Source organism: Octopus sinensis, unplaced genomic scaffold (assembly GCF_006345805.1).
Source record: "Octopus sinensis unplaced genomic scaffold, ASM634580v1 Contig09277, whole genome shotgun sequence".
NCBI classification, from domain to species: domain Eukaryota; kingdom Metazoa; phylum Mollusca; class Cephalopoda; order Octopoda; family Octopodidae; genus Octopus; species Octopus sinensis.
This window is the reverse complement of record NW_021831752.1, coordinates 309,202-330,009: the sequence shown is the minus strand read 5'-3', so window position 1 is coordinate 330,009 and position 20,808 is coordinate 309,202. Positions and strand designations below refer to the sequence as shown.

Genomic DNA, 20,808 nt, shown 5'->3' with positions numbered 1-20,808 from the left:
AGCGCAAGTTCAGCATCTATCGAAAGGGCAATATCTCTTTTGACGAAAATTCTTAGTAAAGAGAGGAACTTTAAACCTGAAAATGTTCAGGAATATTTGATTTCCTATTACAATAAATAATTTCGTTAATTTTTTGCATAATGTAATGTTTACAATTAAAAAAAATTATTTTTGCAATTTTTTACAATTTTTAAAATTCATTTTTGCAATTTTTTTTATTAAAAAGTGCAATTTTTTGGTTGCCCTAGTAATAAGTGTATTCTATTGAAATATCTTTTTATTTTAGAAGGACGTGCATGAATGGTAAACCTGCCTGATCTGATTTTTCATAGTTTAAGCATTAAACAGAAACATTGAGAAAGATAAATACTTTTGGCCTAGATTCGCCACTATTGCTTAATCTCCTTTACTGAGAAAAGCGGACGAAAATAAATTGTTTTTCCATTGCGTTTGAGACGACTGGAGCTCCGAAGACTTACAAGGGAACCGAATCCAAAGAATTGAGATCACTGAAAACCCGTAAAGCTAATAAAATCTTATTGTAAGTCTCGAATGTCAGGCAGATTTAATGCCACACCATTTCTGTCGATAGAGCGGATTATAATCAGTTTAATATACGAAACTGTTAGTTACAACCCACAAAAGAATTTTTAATTTACACTGGGTTTTGCAATTAATAACGCTGAAAATGATAATATGAAAAAAAACAAATCAAGAATTGACAAAATTGTTTCCTAACGTTTAGTCTATAGACTATAGACTCTTTTCACCTAAAACAACTACGTCTCTTACACGGAATACACTGGCCAACAAAAATTAACAATCTATCACTGTATAGACATTACAGTACCGCTCAAATGTTTCGGACCACCCTATTTTTCTCAATTTCCAAGTCAATCCTAAATTATTTTTATACGGTTCTTTAGAGAAACTTATTAGATAAGCTTAAATACATTTATTCTATTCTAAAATTTTCTTTAAATATTTTTGTTTGGCGCCAATTGAATATAATTGATTTTTGACTCGATCATATGTTCCGGACCAGTTGCAATCATATGTTTCGAACCAGTTAAATCTCTTTAAATTTAAATAATTTTTGATTCAATTAAAAACAAAAGACTAATAAATAACAAATGCCGCGTGTTTCACTGGTTGATCGGGTCGCTATCATCACTTTTTTTAAAGATGGAGCTTCACAAAGAGAAATTGCCGAAAAATTAAAAATATCCAAAACTGCTGTTCAAAGAACAATTTCCAGATATTCATCCGTTGGACTATATTCCGACAGACCCAAATCTGGTCGACCGAGATTGTTATCCCCAAGATCTGAACGCAAATTAGTGAGAATTTCGAAAGCAGACCCCACAAAAACGGCAAATCAAATTAAATTTGATATGAAATTAAATTCTATTGTAAGCACAAATACAATTAAAAGATGCCTACAAAGAAATAATTTGAATGGGCGAAAGCAATGCCCAAAACCAAGTCTTTCCATATGCCATAAAAAGGCTAGAAAAAATTGGTGCATTGAGAAATTAACTTGGAGCCAAAATGATTGGGGTAAAATTATTTTTAGTGATGAATGCAAAATAAATTTGCATTCAAACACAAAAAATTATGTTAGAAGGCCACCAAACTCTAGATTTGACTCAAAATATTGTTTAAAAACACGAAAATTTTCTCCTAGCATTATGGTCTGGGGAGCTATTGCTGCAAATGGATGGAGAAACATTGTCTTATGCATTAAAAATGTTGATTCCGCAGAGTATCAGAGAATTATAAATGTTGGACTCGAAAATTTTTATGATGAGACCATGTATCTCCAGCAAGACGGCGCTCCTTCCCATCGGTCCATGTCGACAATGAATTTTTTTCAAAGGAAACAAATTAAAATCTTAGAAACTTGGCCGAGCCAGTCACCCGAACTGAATATTATTGAAAATATGTGGTCGGTACTAAAACAAAAACTTTATGATCTGGAACCAAAAGATCTTCCAGAGCTCTGGAATTTGACCAAAAAAATTTGGTACGAGATTGATAATTCGTACATTGAAAAATTATACAATTCACTTCCAGAGCGAATAAATGCTGTTATAACGAACAACGGAGGAAATATTAATTATTAACTTTTTATAAGTTTAATAAATTTTCGGTTTTTTTTAAACTGGTCCGGAACATATGATCGAGTATAAAATCGATAATTTTAAAATTGCGCCAAACATGAATATCTGTCCAAGTTTTTAAAATAGAATAAATGTGTTTAAGCTTATCTAATAAGTTTCTCTAAAGAACCGTATAAAAATAATTTAGGATTGACTTGGAAATTGAGAAAAATAGGGTGGTCCGAAACATTTGAGCGGTACTGTACGATGCTACGCCATTGTCTCAAGAAATCGTTGGAGGCCGGTGGAAATTATTTGGCCATATTTTGCGAATGGGCCCCAGAGCTCCGGCCAATCGGGCAATGGACGATTATTTCTCCGAACATAGAGACAAATATTGTGGAAGACCTAGATCTACTCTTCCGGCAGTTATGGAAAGGGATCTCAAACTTCATGGCAAAAGTTTCAAAAACTGGGACGACCTAGAATCTTTGCGGGATCTCGCCCGCAACAGAGGGACATGGACGAGGATGGTTCAGAAAATTGTTTCGCTTTTGACACGTGTGGGATTATAACTTTGTTTATGTTCCTACGGAATGTGTTATAATAATAACGTTTAGTCATGGAATGTGTCACCTGCAAGTCCTTGAACAGTCAGAAAGTTGGTATCCTGTGTGATTCTTGCTTTAACTACTTCCATCTAGGCTGCATTAAAAAAAGTCAGGCCCTTTCCAACCGGCTTAGCGCTCATTGCATGAACGTTTGAAAAAGAGTTTTTAGAACTAATACTCCATCTATTCCTTATTTACCAATACTTACTCCAAAGAAATTCAATCGAGACAATAATGACATATTTTTCCCATTTTGGCATATCTTTCTAAATACCGCCGCCTGGGACATGTCCCAATTGGAATTCCAAAGCATGTTAGATTTCTAGCTTCCGATAGATTGTCCACTTTAATCAAAACAGCAATACAAATTGACTCCAACGAAGACTGGGCGAATTTTTTTGTTTTTGGCCTAAATATTACCTGCCGACACTTTTCAAACCTCAAAAGCCAACCTCAGGAAAAGAGTCCGGACTAAATTAATAATCGGCGATTTCTTTGCCGCATTGAGGATTCCGATTCTTGTTAAAGTAAAGGAAAATGCCCTCAATTTGCTCCGCGATAAATACTCATCACGTCATGTTCCATCACGATCTATTTGTCAGCCTAAATACGCCCGTACTAAAATCACAAAAGACGAATTATTTCAAAGTTTAAAGTCGTTCCGTTAGAGCAGTCGTAGTGGCTTGACGTATACGAGACATCGCCCAAGATAGAGGAAAATGAACAAAACTAATAACTCTTATTGTTTCATGTGCTGCACAAGATTTGTCAAGATCCAAGACATTGAGAAAGTGCATAAACAATAATAATTTCACAGACCATTGATTTTTCTTTTTCATTTGCCCCGAATTAAATCAAATAAATCGATTTTCTTGATGAAATAATTTGATTTTCTGTTTCAATTTACTCATACATTTTCAAACAATCAAATCTATGTAAAACAAAATCGATTCCCGTTAACAACCAAATGCGAGAATATGGTTAACCATGATAAAACATTAACCACCACAAACAATATAAGAATTATAAAGAAAATAACAAAATTCAAAAAACGAATGTCAACGAAATCACTCAGCGTTATCGAAGAGGTAACTCGCAGCTAAATTGACATCTCCGTTACAAATACGTAGAGCCTCTACACACTGCGACAAAGGAAATCCAAAAGAAGAAGCAAGTGACTGAGCCTTAGTCATCTCGTCCTCTGTAACTTGCAATCTCTGAGGTGCAATATCCTCCTGTGCTAACGTAGCCCCCTCAGGCTGAACAAACTGATTCTCCAGTGTAAACCCTTCTCTAGCAGAATTGAGCAATTCCAACATTTGTTGAGGATTTTCTCTAATAAGCTGAAAAAATGTAATCTACACCACAACCCTGGCAATCTCTGGGTTCTCATCATTGATCATATTCGAAAAGGAACCCAAAAGTGAAGGATCAGCCAACAAAGTGTCACGAATTTGCTCAAAACTCGGATTATTCTCCAGCAATCTGCTCAAAGAATCTATTACAAATAACATTATGTAATAACAAACCTTCTTGTTGAATGGAAGAGGTTGTAGGGGCGGGTTGAGTTTGCTGTAGTGATTAGAAATAGGTTACATTGGACAGTAACAACTCAACTGCTCTGTCCACGTTTAAATAAGTGGTCCGCAAAGCCTTTTCTGCCTCATTTCGGTCGAATCCCATATCTGCGACTACACCAACTGCCTGTTCGAGAGATTCAGCCTGCATTGTTGTCAATGTCTGGGGTGGTTGAGAAACTGGTTCGGGGGCTGTGGGTTGGACAGATGTCTTCTTTAAGGCAGGGACCTAAAATGAGAGGAGGAATAGCAGACAATGCAGATTATTAGATTGGAAGGATTATAGTTGTATTTGCTCAAATTATCGTCGTTGTTGAGAATGTTTCCTATCCATAATGGTGGAGACTACCAGAATAAATCAACTTTATTTTGTCTGTCGGGAACTTTTCTTCATCAAAGCTTTGAGTGATGAGTTTTTTCAGTTCATAGATCTGCTTTAGTTTGCTATAAGTTTACATTTGTGTCCTCTCCGGGGATTTCGACTTGAAATTCCTCCTTTTTTAAGTTCATAAATCGAATAATCATGGCTAGACAACAAGAACACCACACTCAATATTTATTGTTATGTAATTAAAAAATCATTATTTTAATTGGTTATCACAAATATATTTCTTCTTTAATTAATGAACTAAACAGCTTTCTTTTATATTTTGTCAATTAAAATTGCTATAAAACATTTTACCCTGGATTACCAGAGAACAGTAGTGTCGAATAGGCGGGAAATATCATCTATTATCCAGCTTAATGTGAGGTTGGTGAATTCAACAAATATCAACTTAATTAATTCCTAAATACAATTCCTAAAATATAATTCCAACTTTTTTAGTGCCTATAAAATACAATTCCTAAGCCAAAGACAGTAAAATGGTAGCATAAAAAGAAAAAGATATCAAATAAGTCTCTTCCGTTTCTTATAGTCCTCCAAGTTAATAGACCGACCCTCCGAGAGCGTTGAGGAGAGGACCTGTACTTGATCATCTGTCATAGCATAAACAACCACAACCACTCTTATCCTCAATATTGACCAAATCCAACTGAATATCAAAATTATGAGCATCAAATAGACTATCCGCAGGCTTGTCCTCTTCCTTTAAAACCACCTCCTCCACCAGTCCATCTCCTCCCTCGTGCAAAGGAGAGGCCTTAAGTGAGGACAAACATATACTTGTGCCATAAATGAAGGACGACATTGTCTCCGAGTGAATGGATCAGACAATATTGACTCCCGAGTCTCCAAAATTATCTCAGACATGTCCAAAGCTCGATTCCGTTCGTTTATTTGCAAAATGGCATCCTTGTCTTTCCTCCTCCCACTGTCAATGTCCTTCAACTCCTTCTGGATCCTCTCCAACCGACCGAGGTCCCCTTCGTCCTTAGCCTCCTCCTGCCAGTCCCCATCAGTGGGTTACCAATGTCTTCAAAAGCAGACATTTACGTTTTGCTGGACATGTCTGCAAATCTTCGAATTTGTCTTTCTCAATTATCATCAATTCAAAATCTTTTCCCGCCAAATTGTACGTCTCCACTGATCGAAGGTCTTCTGCCTTTGACTCGACTTGTTCTGATGATGGGAGGTCTCCACCCTCTCCTCTCCACCCGGAATATTCCACTTGAGTAAATTCCCCGTTGGAGACAAACTCGAGTCTAATCACTCGACTTTTCCCGCCAACACTTCAAATATAGTCACGTGTCTACATTGCACGAATAGCCACGTTTGTACGAGTTTTTCCCAATTTGTAGACCGAGGGTGTCTCCACAAAGTCTTTAATCCGGGCAATCTACATTAGAGAGGGTCCCCACTTTATAGACTGGCAACCCATCTTCATTCCCGCCATTTATACGGACAAAACAACCCACAACCAACTTCCGGAAGTGGACATAGTGTATCCATCTGACAGTTTAGACCAAATATAACTTTTCAAAACATGAACGAGACACTCTGGCTGCATTGAGCTGCTTCAGTGAGGCAGTGGAGAAGGCTGTGTCGTCTGGACTGCCTCCCTCGCTCATGTCCTCGAAGTTGTCTTTGGAGAAGAACTCGCTTTCGTCTGAGGAATACACCTCCTCGATCTTGAGGGTGGTGGAATGGGCTGAAATGGGAGGAATGGGTTACATTTTGTTTTGTTTTGGCGCTCATTTTGTAACTTTTTCATGGCTGCGGCAATTTCTGGATTTGGCGGGAAATAACGATGGGTTTTTTCGGTTTTTCCTTCGCGGAGGGATTTTTGCAGTTCAGACCTCATTTGGTCCATTTCACGTCTTTCTGCCCTTTTAAACAGCTCCTGTTCGCGCTCGATTTCAGTTAGGTTTGCCAGCCATGTCCTGTCTTGCTCGTTTCCCATTAGATCTGCGTCCAATCCATCGGGATAGTCGACTAGTAAGTGAAATACAGCATTCTCACAGTCAGACAACTGGCCTTCTTCTAGTTGTTTAGACGCCCTTCTCATCCAATGTAAACAACCACAAGAAATATAAATTCAAAAATTTATTAAAAAACAAAAATTAATAAATCAAAAAATCAACCATATAATTAAGTAGAAAAGTCAATTAAGTCGTACAACTTTCTCAGTAAACAACGAAATTTTTGATTCGTCAAACAACTCCTGGAGAGCCTCATGAAACAATTGTCGAGAAATAGTCTAAATTGATATTAAAACAAGTACAATATTGCACGTCTCTCTGAATTCAGTCAACACTTTAGGCGTGGAATACGTAAAATGTGGGGGCTTCTTTGAGCCTTTCACAAAGTCCATAAACAAATCCTTCACCTCCTGTCTCTTTCGCTTTGTCTGAAGACTCGTCCCTGCTGATATTATGGACATGTCGATGAATCCAGTCATCGGGTCGACAGCCACTTGTTTTAGTGCCTCCCTAATCAGTCTCCGTGCCTCCTCCACGTCCATCAATTCGACCGTCTCCGATAACCTCATTTTGGCATGTGCCTCAGAAAGACGGATGAGGGACTCCAACTGTCTGGGATATGCCGTGATTTGCCCCCTCCCACTCCCAATCCTCCGCATATCCACGTATTCATCCACCAACACCTGCTGGACCTCCTCCCCCAGTCGAGGACACACCGTCGTCTTGGCATATGCAATATAATCACGCAACAGTGACGAATCCTGTTTATTAGTCAACAATACTATTGATGATGTCCCACAACGCGACCCTTCAAACTTTTGATGGTACAATGAAATGACGTGCACTGCCAGACGACGGTCGTAGGTCTCGTCCTGCTGGTCGAGGAACAAAAATATCAAATCAAACCTACCAAATCCCCCAATCGACTACCTCGACAGAAGAGTATGTGGTAACATCAAATTGTCGATTATTGTTTTTTTGGTATTCCATCGAGATTCGACTGGATTAGCCGCCGCCAGTATTGAAGTCCGTGCATTAAGCGAACATATTATTCCTGCCTTGGCAATCGACAGAGTTTGTTGCTCCATTACTTCATGCAGAATATTTTTGGTGGAGTCTGACATTTTATCAAACTCGTCAATGCAGCACAGCCCGTTATCGCACATCACAAGGGCACCACTAACCAATCAATCAGCCAATCACGTTTGTAGCACAGTCTGCCGAGTCTCCGGGTCTTTAGTAACGAAGGCAGTCAAACCAACAGCACTGGACCCCTTCCCCGACGTGTACTGACTTCGGGGAATCAATTTATACACATATTGCAAATGCTGGGACTTGCTGGTCCCCGGGTCACCACACAGGAGAATATTCACTTCACTCCTTCACATATTACACACTTCCCTACCTAAACCGTCCACGCCCCACACTTGAAAAATCCTTGGAACTTCCCCCAAATAACTGCAGAAGGATTCCCTTCTTTATATCCAACTGCTCGTATATACTGGGGGCTGGAATTGAGTCAGGAATACTCACATATTGCATTGCTCAGTTCAGTGTAGAGACGGTCCACTGACCCCAGCTTGTTGGCCAGTCCTCGAATCTCCTCAATCCTCGCATCAGTCAGGTTGAGAGAATTCAAACTTCAAATAACAACTAATTAACCACCTTTCCACATTTTCTCTTATTTTATTGGCATTTGACCTCTGGAAAGTGAGGGCATCAACATAGGTTCTGAAAATAGAAGAAATATTCCTCGTCCTTGACACAATCCTGATGGGATATGCCCGATATATCCCCGTAAGAGCCACACGGTCTCCAGGCTGGACAGTCTCCACCAACTCTCCGTGAGCGTAGGTCAAAATGGTCTGCGGAGTCTGTCCATCGGGCATATCCTCTGCACATAACTCCACCACCCAAACCAGGCGCCTCCTGAATTTTGATAATTTGTTTATCCGTGAATTGTGACCTGTTGTGGACCATGGCAAATGTCCTCCTCTTTCCACAATTACTGCACACTGAGGGTTCCACAATCCTTCCGTTATCAATCTCCACTGTCTCATGTTGTTTGCACACATAACACTCAAACAAGGCCTCCCTCAACTCGGGAATAATGCCCGATGTTCGGATGACCATTCCTTTGACAGTAATCAGTCTGTCAATGTCCTCCGGGTTCAGACATCTCATTGAAGTGATCACAGAAACATCGTAAGGACGCACTTGGATGTGGTGCTGCAAACACGCCTGGGGATATCTTTGGAAGAAGAACTCATTTACGGCCATATCGAATGTGGGGATCACCTAATTTGAACTGTCTGACATACCTCCTGAGGGTACAAAACCAGTCTTTCATAAAGATGTGTGTCGTACGTTTTAATGTGCTCGCAGGAGACGTTTAAAAATGGATTTTTGGTTAGATTGATCTAAGTTTATGGGGATGAGTACTTCGTCCAGTTTTTGGGGATAAAACGGCAGATTCAAGTCCAGATATTCCATGGCCTCATCCTCGTTGACACGTGATGTTATAAAATGTTCAATGAACTGTCGGAATGCCAATTTACAGTTGTCGATAGCCACATCGGTACCCCAAATGACCACTTGTTGTTCTTCCTCGGTTTGATTTGTGTGAGAAAGCTTGATTGGATTATAAATTGTGAACTGGCTGGGCAAGTTGTCTCAGTCTCCGGGAGTTGGCAATGTCTGACCTCAGTTTGACAGGGGTGAGGCCAGTCCCGGCGGATATCGACATTCCTGGGCTGGGAGTCCCGTAGTACAGTGGGGACTCGAATACTGGATTGTTTGATACTGTTAAAGTAGTTTTTTGTGATTACTGTAGCGTGGTGAGTTGGTTGGACTGAGAGGCACTGAGTTTCGTGGGCTGTGGATGTTGTTTTCTATAATTTTTTATTATATAAATTACCCTCATTATTCCCTTCATTGCTCATTTTGATATTCCACAAGACTGACTTGAAAGCGCTCTAATTATATTCTCTTAATTATTCACTAATTATTATATAATTAAAAGAATTTCTTTTTTGTGATAAAAATCCAAGGATTGTGTTCTAAGATTCCTAAGTGGACGAAAGGGGGTAAAGTCTCCGTCTTTTGCCTAATGGAGTATCCCTCTTTATTTTATCCCGATGACTCGTATTGACTTCACGGGACCGAGACATCCAGAAGGCTCTGAAAAGCTCCAAGCTAATCTGGATCGGCTTAGCGTTTGTTTAACTGATAACCAGCTCGTTGTGAACGCTACGTCTTTTTTACATCTAATAAAAGATTGGAAAGAACGACAGTGAACAATGTGGGCATGCCTTTTAACACAAGTAGCCAGTCCTAGGAGTGACTCTGGACATGCATCTCTCTTTCTCTCCACACTTTCTACACACTTTCTTTCTCTTTCTCGGAAATGTGAACAGACTACAAACGTGCTGAAAAGTTTATCCGGATTGGCGAACATTTATCGTCAATACTTTGAACCATCCATAAGAACATACAGATTAACTAGTTTGTGGTCCTTCGATGTTTTATCCCCAAGTTAATCTTCCAGAAGAGTAAACTACGCCTTCGAATTAATATCGGTCTATTAATTCATTGTTGTAATGCAATTATAATGCAGTTGTCAATAAAATATAATATTCGTCTTTTTTGTAAACTTGTTGCAGATTGAACTAGTAAATGAATTTCCGAATAGACTGCCACTCTAATGATGTGGATTACTCAACTAGACTAAAAAGAGATAGCACTGGGTGACTATAAAGATAAAAAGTTAAACTACAAAGAGAAGGCAATCTGACCTTAATAAATGAATGTTATTAAAAACTCTTTGGACGAGTTTCTATTACTTGTCTAAATTCGAATAAAGAGACATATTCGAATAATAAAAAGACAAGTAAAATAAATATAGGATAACCAGTTAGGTGGGGTGGGTTTACGCATAATGTTTTCAATTCGCTGCAGACCACATTTTATAGCCAAATTTTCCGATGTTTTGGTAAATTATCTATTAATCATAACAGAAAGGCATATCCATGAAATACTCAACTAAACAAACCCTCCCTAAACTCCCAATTCCTAACCTAAATGACACTGTCAGTACATATCTCGAAGAAGTCAAGAGAATCAGCAGTACAGCACACTTCAATCAGGCTAATAAAGACGCTGAAGACATGATGAAGGGACAAAACATTTATGAAATGCAAAATATGCTCATCAAACTTGGTGAAGATAAAGAAAATTGGGTTTTTTGTCCAAATTATTAAAGATTTCTGATTTTTGGCTAAAATATGGTTATTTGAAAACGAGGGATTCAGTTGTTATCACCACCAGTCCTGGGATCTTTCTTGGACAGAAAAAAGAGGACAAATCACACTCAGAGTTTATAATGTCACTAAATCGCTAGGACTATTGCACATATTCTCAATGCAGTGATTCACTACAAGGAAATGCTTGAAAGGTTGGTAATTATTCACGCTGACTGTCAATTTTTTGTGTCCCACACCACATCATTATTATTTATTTTATTTATTATATTCTTTTAATTATATAAATAATTAATTTGTGGTAATTAATAAATAGGGGTAAATTTCCTACCGAATATGTTGGATCGAATAAACTATGTATGCATCAGTATTATAACATCCTTGGAGTCTACCGAGTACCTCTGCCACACCAAGACCAAATCCACATAAAGAATTCTCAGCACATTGTGATTGCCTATAAAAACGGGGTCTGTCTAAATTGACTTATCCTAGTTCTATCGGTTTGATTTGTATGATGGGGATGGTCTGCCGTTGAGTGTGGATGTCTTGCAGACACAGATACAGCATTTGTTGGATAATTGTGATGTGTCTGTTGCTGAGCCTAAAATGGGTATTCTCACTAGTTGGACTCGGGATAAATGGGCCAGATGTTTTACCAAACTTTACCAGCGTATTTTATTAGGAAATTTGATTATTTTTTTCTAGATTCTTTAAATGTAGCGAATATTTGTACTATATTGGACTGCATATGTATTCTGTGCATAGACACACCAGGTAGATAATTTAAATAATTTAATATATTTAAATTACTAATAAAATAAATGTGATAGATATAAATAATAATAAAGAAAATGACACAAAAAGTACTAAAAGCTCAGTTCTTGCCCACATGTTGCACGGACATGGGACACACACCGCAAATAGATGGTTTGACAAGACTCTGCAGCTCGTTTACAAACTCGAGGACGGGTACTACGGAATGACCTACGAACATACCCCTGCCGAAGGGGTGGCCTTGGCTAAACTGGCTCAATTCATCCACGACCCGAAAACGTGGTTTTTTTAATCATTTTTTAGATCCCCACTCGATGGGGTGATGGAATATTCCCGCCAATTTGGATCAAATCCAAAAAAGTTGAATTGGTCCGTCGACGAAGAAATGGAGAACGATATTGATTCCGCGTTTTTGCACATTCAAAAGTACTTCAAAAACGATTTTTAGAAAAATAAACAACGTGGGTTGTCGATATCTCAAATTTGACAAATTCGGGAAAAATTTGATCAAATCTTTAAAGATCTCTCCCGATGCGTTCATTCAGGTGGCATTCCAGTTGGCATATTACCGGTTTCTGGTTTCCGTGATCAAACAGGCTCCACCGGCATTTCACGGCAACCTATGAATCGGGGGCCACTCGGAAATTCAGGAAAGGGAGGACTGACAATATTCGAGGATGCACTGACGCAGTCTGTTCCTTTGTTCAGGATGTCGATAATGCAGGGACATTGAGGTCTTTGAATCGAGAAAAACTAAAGACTGCAATAAACGCACATTCCAAGGCCACACTTATGGTTGGTCTTTCTTATTGAGGTAGGCTGTTTCCGGAAAGGGGACAGACAGACATTTAAGCGCTCTCAAATGGATTGGGATGGAAAACGGGGTCACTTTGCCTTCATTTTTTGAGAATGAGGCATTTGGGGACTATTTTCGTTTCAGAATATCTACCAGTCAAGTCCCCATTTCAGGAGAGGGTGTTCTCGTGTTTGGTCCTGCCTGTCAGAATGGATACGGGATTTGCTATAATCCTCAAGACGAGTTTATTTTATTCTCCATCACCACGTTTTTGTTATCTGAGATCACTGATGTCGATGCCATGTGTTCTGGACTAAGTGAGGCACTGTCTTATCAGTATTCCCTCCTTGGGAGTGCCGATTGACATTTCCTCTATTCTTTTACTTGATTTTATTCCTTCTGTTACATTCCATCTTTATTCTGGTATATTTAATGTAGAAATGACCATATTTAATGTGAGTTTATTTTACATAGTAAGTCTTTACCTGGAGAGTGTCCTGTGCAATCATATCAGCTTTTAGATAATCGAGCAGACATCTTTTTATAAAATATGGCACACCCAGAAAGCCAAAAATTAATAATTTTTGGCAATTTATGAAACGTGTTAAAGCTGGCCTATGTAATGTCCAATTTATTTTATCCACTTTCATCCCAAATGACGTCTCTTAAGACAATTATCAAAATTTTATTAAAGTTTAGGGGTTGTTAGACATTTAAAAAATTTTAACTTGATAAAAATTATGACTCGTCATCAGCCACACCCAACCGACATTACCACAATAATTAATCATTTTAATAACCAGAAATCTCATTAAAATATAATTTTTGTATTTTTACAGTTCAGATTTCATTTCGACAAAGTTTATTTTTTAGATTAAATTATTTTTTATGACCTAAAAATAAAAATATTTCTTAAATTATGCTTAATGATTAAATATTTATCGAATTTCCGATTATCGGCAACCCATTACGCTTATTAACCTGGATTACGATATCAAGTCAGTAAAATGTTGAAAAATATTCCCCTATTTCGAAGATTAAGTTCCTGTATAATAATTGTGACGTTTATTACAGCAGCTTCTATCATGAAGGGCCTTCCGTATAAGGAAGACACCACGGCGATAGAAACTGCCTTTAAATACAGTGCCCACAATTATGTTCCACAACCGGTTGTTATTCAGCGAGGAGAAGGCATTTTATTTTAGTCAAAAATGCTATTTAGGATGCTATGTATGGGACACTTTTGGGAAGAAATATTACGATTTTCTGTGTGGCTATAGCTCGATGAATCAAGGGCACTGCCATCCTCGGATTGTGGCAGCATTGGTAGACCAAGCCAGCAAACTCACATTGTCCTCACGTGCGTTCCATAATGACGTGTTTATACAATATGCTAAATATATTACAAATCTATTCGGATATGACAAAGTTCTGCCGATGAACTCGGGTATTAACTCTAAAAGTGACAAAACTGTGCAGGCGTAGAAGGCGGTGAGACTGCTTGCAAATTGGCCAAAAAATGGGGTTACAAAGTCAAAAAAATTCCTCAAAATGAAGCGAAAATTATATACGCTCAAAACAATTTTTGGGGACGGACCATGTCGGCTGTTTCCTCATCGAGTGACCCTTCGTGCTATGAAGACTACGGTCCTTACCTTCCGGGAGTTTTGATGATCCCTTACGATGATTTGGAGAGTCTCGAGGTCTTTTATTCTTAAAATGGCAGAAAGCATGCCAAGACAAAAACGTCTGCGCCTTTATGGTGGAGCCAATTCAGGGGGAGGCCGGAATTGTGGTTCCTCAGGAGGGGTATCTCAAAGGAGTCAGGGAAATAACCAAACGAAACAATGTTCTGTTTATAGCAGACGAGGTCCAAACTGGCTTAGCAAGAACTGGAAAGTTCTTTTGACGTTTTAAACCGAATTAGGCGTCTTTGTATTGACCATGAGAATGTGCGACCAGATATGGTTATTCTAGGGAAGGCACTCTCTGGTGGACTTTTGCCTGTTTTTATAAAATGTGATTTGTAGGTTTCCTGTGTGTTGGCCGACGATGAAGTGATGCTGACAATGAATCCGGGAACTCACGGATCGACTTATGGAGGCAACCCACTCGCATCTCGGGTCGCAATGGAGGCGTTGAAGGTCAGTTTAGAAATAGCATTTAATTAGGTTATTGAGGAAGAAAAATTGGCTGAGAAATCTGAATATCTTGGACAGATTTTCAGACGAGAAATGAATAAAATTGACTCAAAATACGTTCAGGATGTTAGAGGGAAAGGTCTTTTTAACGGAATTGTGATTAAAAAAGGTAGATTTATCGACCCTAACGTATAGAATACAGTGCTGACGAGTTGTAATGGCCTATTAACTAAATCAACTCACCATGACAGAATACGATTTGCTCCAGCTTTAACTATCACTGAGGATGAATTATTGGATGCTACAATGATCATTCGAGAAACAGTCGAATCTCTTTAATTAACACTAATTATTCTCTAATCAAAAATTTCTTTTCAATAATCCACGTTAGAATAATTATGTTAGCCTATTATCCCAAATGGAGATGTTTGTTAAAGATGATGCCGAGTACAATCTACTGAAATTTGTCCTTGAAAGGCAAGACGTGGATATTTCGAAAGATGAAAAATTTCGACTAAAAAAGAAAACAGAAAATTTCATTCTTATTGACGGAAAGCTATATCTGCAAAATACTAATCGACTTCACAAGCTCGTTTTAAATGAAAATCATTGCTCAAGAAATCTAGGAAACAAACCATTGGGACACAATGCTCTGGATGCACTTTGCAGAAGAAGATATTTTCTAATCAAGCAAAACATCATTCGTTAAGTCACAGTGATTGCAATATATGCAAGTTTGCTGTGCCACAGTATGATGATTCAAGCCATATTGTCGCTGATTTACCTATAGAAAGGTTTCAAGTCGATTTGATTGATCTTAAAAGTTTTAAATTTTATTAGTTATTATTGTAGATTTAAGAATCAAAATGATCATTTTTCTTGTTTAATGTCTGTACTAGACATAAATTCAAAATATGCATTCACCAAAAAAATACTGAACAAAACTGGAAGAGAAATGGCCTACAAATTAGAAGAATTTTTTTATGAATTAAACATTGGAGAAAAAGTATCCAATTTATAATTACTTAAAAGGTTCGTATTCAAAAGAACTATGTAACTAATCTTTCACTACGTCTGCAAAGGTTTGAGTTTCCTTACGAAGATGCTGTCACTATTGTTGCAAAATTTTCCAACAATTTTGTCAATGTTAAAGATAGTGAGGAAGATGGATTCTAAACTTCTTAAAAAGAGATTCAAAAATAATTAGTTAATGCTTTCTTTGAAAAATATTTGATTATCTTATTTTTGAAAAGAATTAACATTGATGACAGCTGCCATGGTTTTGGTCTGGGATCGGTTTCATTCTCGGCTCTCGACATATTAGAAATTCAAACTCGTAAAAATAAAATTGAATGATTTACTTTTTAAATATGCAGATGTTTTTTTACATCAAACTAAGCTTATTTTCACAAAGGCAGGCATGTTTTATAATAGAAGGAAATAGAAAAAGATTAATAACGTTAGGCGGATGATATATTTAAGAAACAGCTGTTATTGGCCGTTGAATTCCAAGGAACTGAAAGAATCGAACAAGTTCTGCATAAGTTGAACGAATATTTCCGTCATTTGAGTTCGTTTTAAGAAAGACTGAATTGATTTCAAGATCATTTGCACTCAGTGTAGATCTTCTGATCCACCCAGTAAAGAATAGAGTCAGCCAAGTTGATTTTGAATGCTATTTTTTATTTGTTTTTAGATTTATAAATTATGCCGTCTGAAATTGCAAGTTTACTGAGAATCCAAATATTATAAGATTAACGTTCCCTCAGCTTCGATTCGTCGATGGCCTCTATTCATCATTTTAAAGTTTTTTTGGTACCATCTCCGCGACGATTTTTAAAACTGAACTCACGTTTGTCTTTGATTTTACCAAACAGTGGGTTTAATAATCGCCATTGTGGTCCAAATGCTTGTCGTTCGAGTCTGTTGCAGCTTTGGCTGAGAGCCATTCTCAATGACAAACAAGGTGATCGGAGTCCGCACAGTTGATAAAAAACTTCAGGTGTAAATACTTTCTGGAAGAGCATTTGCTGTGCTGATAAAAGTTACCTCAAAACGAAAGTTTTTAGTTTCAGAATATCCAAAGGCCGTTCCGATTGTCTCATCCTAAAAGAGAACAATGATCTGTTTTATGACTACAGTGAAAACATTAGCAAAATTTTAGACGGTAACTCAATTTCCGTTATTAAACGGTATTTAAACAAGATTCCATTGTTAGCCCCTAGCATACTAGACTATTGTAAAATAATATTCTATATTATTTTTTGTTAAAGAATAATTTGTTTTAGAATGGTTTACCAAAAAATTAATCAATTTTCCAATAACGTGACATTGTTCTATTTGTTCTTAATGAGTCGCGTGTTTTTTGATATTACTCAATCTGGCAGTAGTCTCGGTAGAATTGAGTTTCTTCTCTACGACAAAGTTGTACCGAGGACTGCCAAAAATTTCCAACAGCTTTGCGAAACCAAGATGTACAAGAATTCCAAATTTCACCGGGTCATCAAGAGCTTTATGATTCAAGGCGGCGACTACACAAATCACAACGGAACAGGTGGTCGTTCGATCTACGGTGAGAAGTTCAATGATGAGAATTTCGATTTAAAACACGACAAACCATTTCTCTTGTCCATGGCCAATGCCGGCCGCAACACCAATGGATCACAATTTTTCATTACAACAGTGAATACTCCCCATTTGAACGGAAAACACGTTGTTTTTGGAGAAGTTACTAGCGGAATGGACGTTGTCAGAAAAATCGAAGGGACTCAAACTGATAGGTCCGATAAACCTCTGGCTGACGTAATCGTTTCTGATTGCGGAAATCTTTAGTTTGTTAACTTCCTTTTACTTTTTGGGTTGTTCTTTTTATTCGAATTTTCGTTTTTATTGTTTCATTTATTTTTAATCGTCAATATTTAGTTGATAGTCGATCGATTGTTATTAATTTATGTTAAATGACCTACTTTTGATACTTGTGTATTTTTTCAGACAGGAAAAAGCACTTTATTTCAATTCTAAAAAGCTGTTTAGGGTACTGTTTGTGGAACACATTTGGAAAGAAATATTACGAATTTTTGTGTGGCTATAGTTCAATGAGTAAAGAGCGCTGTCATCATCGTATTGTGATAGTTGCATAGTCATACTTTAAGAACACAAAGCTTCCCTACCTATTCGTATGGGAGGTATCGGTCTCCGTTCACCTTCCGACTTGGCTCTTCCAGCCTATTTGGCCTCACGATCATTTTGTGGTCCCTCATCGGCGTCATTCTCAAGTCTTTAAATGAATGTACCCCGTGTCGGTGGATGCAAAACGGCCTCGAGTCATGGAGCAGTCATGGTCTGAGACTCCCCGAAGTGGAATCTTCACAGAGACATTGGGACGAAATCTGGTGCGGGGAGACTTACAGAGTTATCGAACTGTGCATGGACCAAGAACGGATCATATGTCTCAGATCGGGTGCACAACCCAATTCTGGCTCCTGGATAAGCGCTTGTCCTATTGCGTCTACCGGCTGTAAACTGGACGACGATACCATTAGGATCGGCCTATGTCTACGTCTCGGCTTACCGATGTGCACCCTACACCCCTGCAAATGTGGAAAGAGGATTGGTCCATTGGGAAGGCACCCACTTTCTTGCACTCGTAGTGCCGGCCGTTTTCCCCGACATTCCGCCGCCAATGACATCATCAAAAGGGCCATGGACGCTGCCGGATTCCACTCTCAACTCGAACCAGCTGGTCTCGATAGAGGGGATGGCAAACGCCCAGACGGCGTAACCATCTACCCGTACACGAGAGGGAAATCACTTGTTTGGGATTTTACCTGCCCTGACACGTTTGGACCTTCTTCATTCGGAAGTTCGGCATCCTTTCCTGGCTCTGCTGCAAAACGTTCTGAAGAGTTGAAGAAAAAGAAATACTCTTTCCTGGCAGACAGATATCTTTTCCAGCCGATCGCTGTGGAGACTTCTGGAGTCTTTGGAACAGAGAGTTTCTCGTTCATTCGAAGATTTGGTGGTCTAATCTCCAAAAAAACAGGTGATCCCCGGGAGACGTCGTGGCTCTTCCAGAGGATTTCGTGTGCAATTGTCCGCGGAAATTCACACGCTATCCTAGGGTCATACTAATTAATTAAAACTTTATTTGGTCTTTAATTTAATAAAATATCAATTTAAAAAAAAAAAAGAACACAAAGTGTTTAGAATTCAGCGGTCGGGTCTTTAACCGAGTTAAGAATTACATTTGAAAAATAGTAACACAAATTTTTATTTTTTAATATTATTTTTGTTAAAATTAAACCAGACTATTTTTATAATCTTCACGGTAACCCTCTTTTGGAAGCCAATGATGTTTTTGAATTGTTTTCTAAATAAAAATATATAAAAATACGTAGCGGTTGATAATTACATAGCCAATCGCATAACAAGCAATCATAACAAGTGGAAATGAAAAAACAACAATATTCAAAACTTTTGGACTAGTTGTTGTTGCTGCGGAAGAATATTCAAAATGTTTGAATCCAGAAAACACAATTACCTAAAGGCAATTTAAAAAACTAGAAACGCAAAGAGCAATTGGCGAGATTATATTTAGAGTGGCAAACCAATAAATATTTAGTTTTTTATTGGTCATAAACTGAATGTCGTATTTGAATTTTTCAAATCCTATAAAATGAAACAGCTGGAAAACCATAAAAATAAATAACCGCTATCAATTCAAAAATTCCAACCCAGAAAAAAGACATTGAAAGTCCAGAATCCAGAATATCCAATAGATAAGTACCCCCCTTTGAGTAATAAAACAAAACGGAAACTTGAAAACACATAGGAAGTCCAAATAAAAAACTTATCGAGCAAACAAACATCCTGAATAAAAGGCTAGCTTTTCGACTGGAATACGGCAACATGTTTTCTAGAGGATACAACAGTCCTTCTGTTATGGTCCCCTGATTATGTTATCAAAAAGTTTTTACCATTGACCCAACTCCAAGAAGAATCATCATTAAAAAGAAAAGAGTTGACCATAATTGGGCTACTGGAAGTTTAGCAAGACCAGTTGGATAAGCTACAAAAACCAAACCAAACCCTTAAAAATAGTCAAACGCTATTACCGTTTTGTACTACTTCTGGGACTGTTTTTCCTGATGAATGAGCAAGGTATCCGGTTATGCCAAAAACCGCGAACCCCACATAAAATGATGTCGCACAATTCATAACTGGCACGATGATTGAGTCGAAAATGGCATTATTTTTAAATTGATTGTGACTCGACAAACAGATTATTCCTCCAATAGCGATTGAAAGTGAATAAAATATTTGAGATGCAGCATCCTTCCAAACCTGAATTGAATTTAGAATTTGTACATTTGCGTCGGAAATTCTTTTTATGTCTGGTTTTAAATAAAAACTTATCCCGTTTTTTGATCCAGGCAATAGAGCAGACCGAATCACCAGAATTGTAATCATGACATATGGAAATAGTCCTGTAATATAAGAAGTCTGCAATATGTGTGCATGATTTACCTTTCCTAGAGTTTTGATAGAAAAGGACAGACAACAAAAAACAAGAACCCAGGCAATAAAATATCCAATCACCATGTTGTTCATAATATGTCCATATATTCCAAATCCGTCGCTCTTGCCCAATATTTTCCTCCTGTATTTAAATTACCAGATCAAAAATTACTCAAAAAACTGTTCTGCTTCCATCCCCGGTGTACCTTTGGTGATTTATAATAATATACTACAATTTAAATTCCAGCTTGCATTATTGAGTGTCCAGGGTAATGTACTTTTCCAGGAATGATACAAATATTGGAGACAAATAGAAATAATTACGTTGTAGTAACAGCCAAAACTAAATGTTATCAGAATAGAACTGTAGCCAATCCCTGTATTTTATTATTTTATAGTTTACCTCGAAAAATTGGAGAAATGTTCCAGCATTTAACGTTGTCAAGTCCTGAAAATTGACCCAGTGCTATTTCGACAAAGAAAACTGGTATTCCAATTAATGCCAAACTTAAGAAATACGGCAAAAGAAATGCCCCTAACAAAAATCATGGCTCGACTTTACCTCCTCCGTTGACGTAACACAAATAAGGAAACCTCCAAATATTTCCTAAACCCACGGCGAATGATAGCAATGTTAGTACAAATTCAAGTTTTCTAGCCCAAACTAAAT

General features: G+C 37.8%; 4 protein-coding genes and 1 pseudogene across 4 annotated transcripts; 3 read left to right on the top strand and 2 right to left on the bottom strand.

Annotated features, from left to right (window-relative positions):
• Positions 1-6,833: 6,833 nt before the first annotated feature.
• Positions 6,834-8,540, bottom strand: LOC115228065 (annotated as a pseudogene).
• A 2,869-nt stretch (positions 8,541-11,409) lies between these two features.
• On the top strand, positions 11,410-12,873 carry LOC115228064 (carnitine O-acetyltransferase-like). Its single transcript, XM_036498825.1, has 4 exons — positions 11,410-11,684; positions 11,741-11,966; positions 12,052-12,262; positions 12,503-12,873. Exons 1-4 carry the CDS (start codon positions 11,549-11,551, stop codon positions 12,842-12,844), a joined length of 915 nt encoding a protein of 304 aa, XP_036354718.1. The 5' UTR covers positions 11,410-11,548; the 3' UTR covers positions 12,845-12,873.
• A 575-nt stretch (positions 12,874-13,448) lies between these two features.
• Positions 13,449-14,374, top strand: LOC115228063 (ornithine aminotransferase, mitochondrial-like). The gene is made up of 4 exons (XM_036498819.1): positions 13,449-13,527; positions 13,558-13,671; positions 13,703-13,927; positions 13,960-14,374. Exons 1-4 carry the CDS (start codon positions 13,488-13,490, stop codon positions 14,196-14,198), a joined length of 618 nt encoding a protein of 205 aa, XP_036354712.1. The 5' UTR covers positions 13,449-13,487; the 3' UTR covers positions 14,199-14,374.
• Positions 14,375-16,970: 2,596 nt separating this feature from the next.
• LOC115228075 (peptidyl-prolyl cis-trans isomerase B1-like) lies at positions 16,971-17,502 on the top strand. Its single transcript, XM_029798747.1, has one exon. It carries the CDS (start codon positions 16,971-16,973, stop codon positions 17,451-17,453), a length of 483 nt encoding a protein of 160 aa, XP_029654607.1. The 3' UTR covers positions 17,454-17,502.
• A 2,132-nt stretch (positions 17,503-19,634) lies between these two features.
• On the bottom strand, positions 19,635-20,338 carry LOC118761136 (sodium- and chloride-dependent neutral and basic amino acid transporter B(0+)-like). The gene is made up of 2 exons (XM_036498826.1): positions 20,311-20,338; positions 19,635-20,280 (listed from the first exon to the last, which is right to left on the bottom strand). The coding sequence occupies exons 1-2, from the start codon at positions 20,331-20,333 to the stop codon at positions 19,722-19,724; spliced, it is 582 nt and encodes a 193-aa protein (XP_036354719.1). The 5' UTR covers positions 20,334-20,338; the 3' UTR covers positions 19,635-19,721.
• Between the last annotated feature and the right edge of the window lie 470 nt (positions 20,339-20,808).

Coding starts and splice junctions, on each gene's coding strand:
- LOC115228063 (XM_036498819.1), top strand. CDS start 13,488: ATGTTGAAAAATATTCCCCTATTTCGAAGATTAAGTTCCT. Junction 13,672..13,702: donor TGTTATTCAGCGAGGAGAAG/GCATTTTATTTT, acceptor AATGCTATTTAG/GATGCTATGTATGGGACACT. Junction 13,928..13,959: donor AGTTCTGCCGATGAACTCGG/GTATTAACTCTA, acceptor AAAACTGTGCAG/GCGTAGAAGGCGGTGAGACT.
- LOC118761136 (XM_036498826.1), bottom strand. CDS start 20,333: ATGGAAGCAGAACAGTTTTTTGA. Junction 20,281..20,310: donor GAAGCAGAACAGTTTTTTGA/GTAATTTTTGAT, acceptor ATTTAAATACAG/GAGGAAAATATTGGGCAAGA.
- LOC115228064 (XM_036498825.1), top strand. CDS start 11,549: ATGGGCCAGATGTTTTACCAAACTTTACCAGCGTATTTTATTAGGAAA. Junction 11,685..11,740: donor TCTGTGCATAGACACACCAG/GTAGATAATTTA, acceptor TAAATGTGATAG/ATATAAATAATAATAAAGAA. Junction 11,967..12,051: donor ATCCACGACCCGAAAACGTG/GTTTTTTTAATC, acceptor AAAAAGTTGAAT/TGGTCCGTCGACGAAGAAAT.
- LOC115228075 (XM_029798747.1), top strand. CDS start 16,971: ATGAGTCGCGTGTTTTTTGATATTACTCAATCTGGCAGTAGTCTCGGT.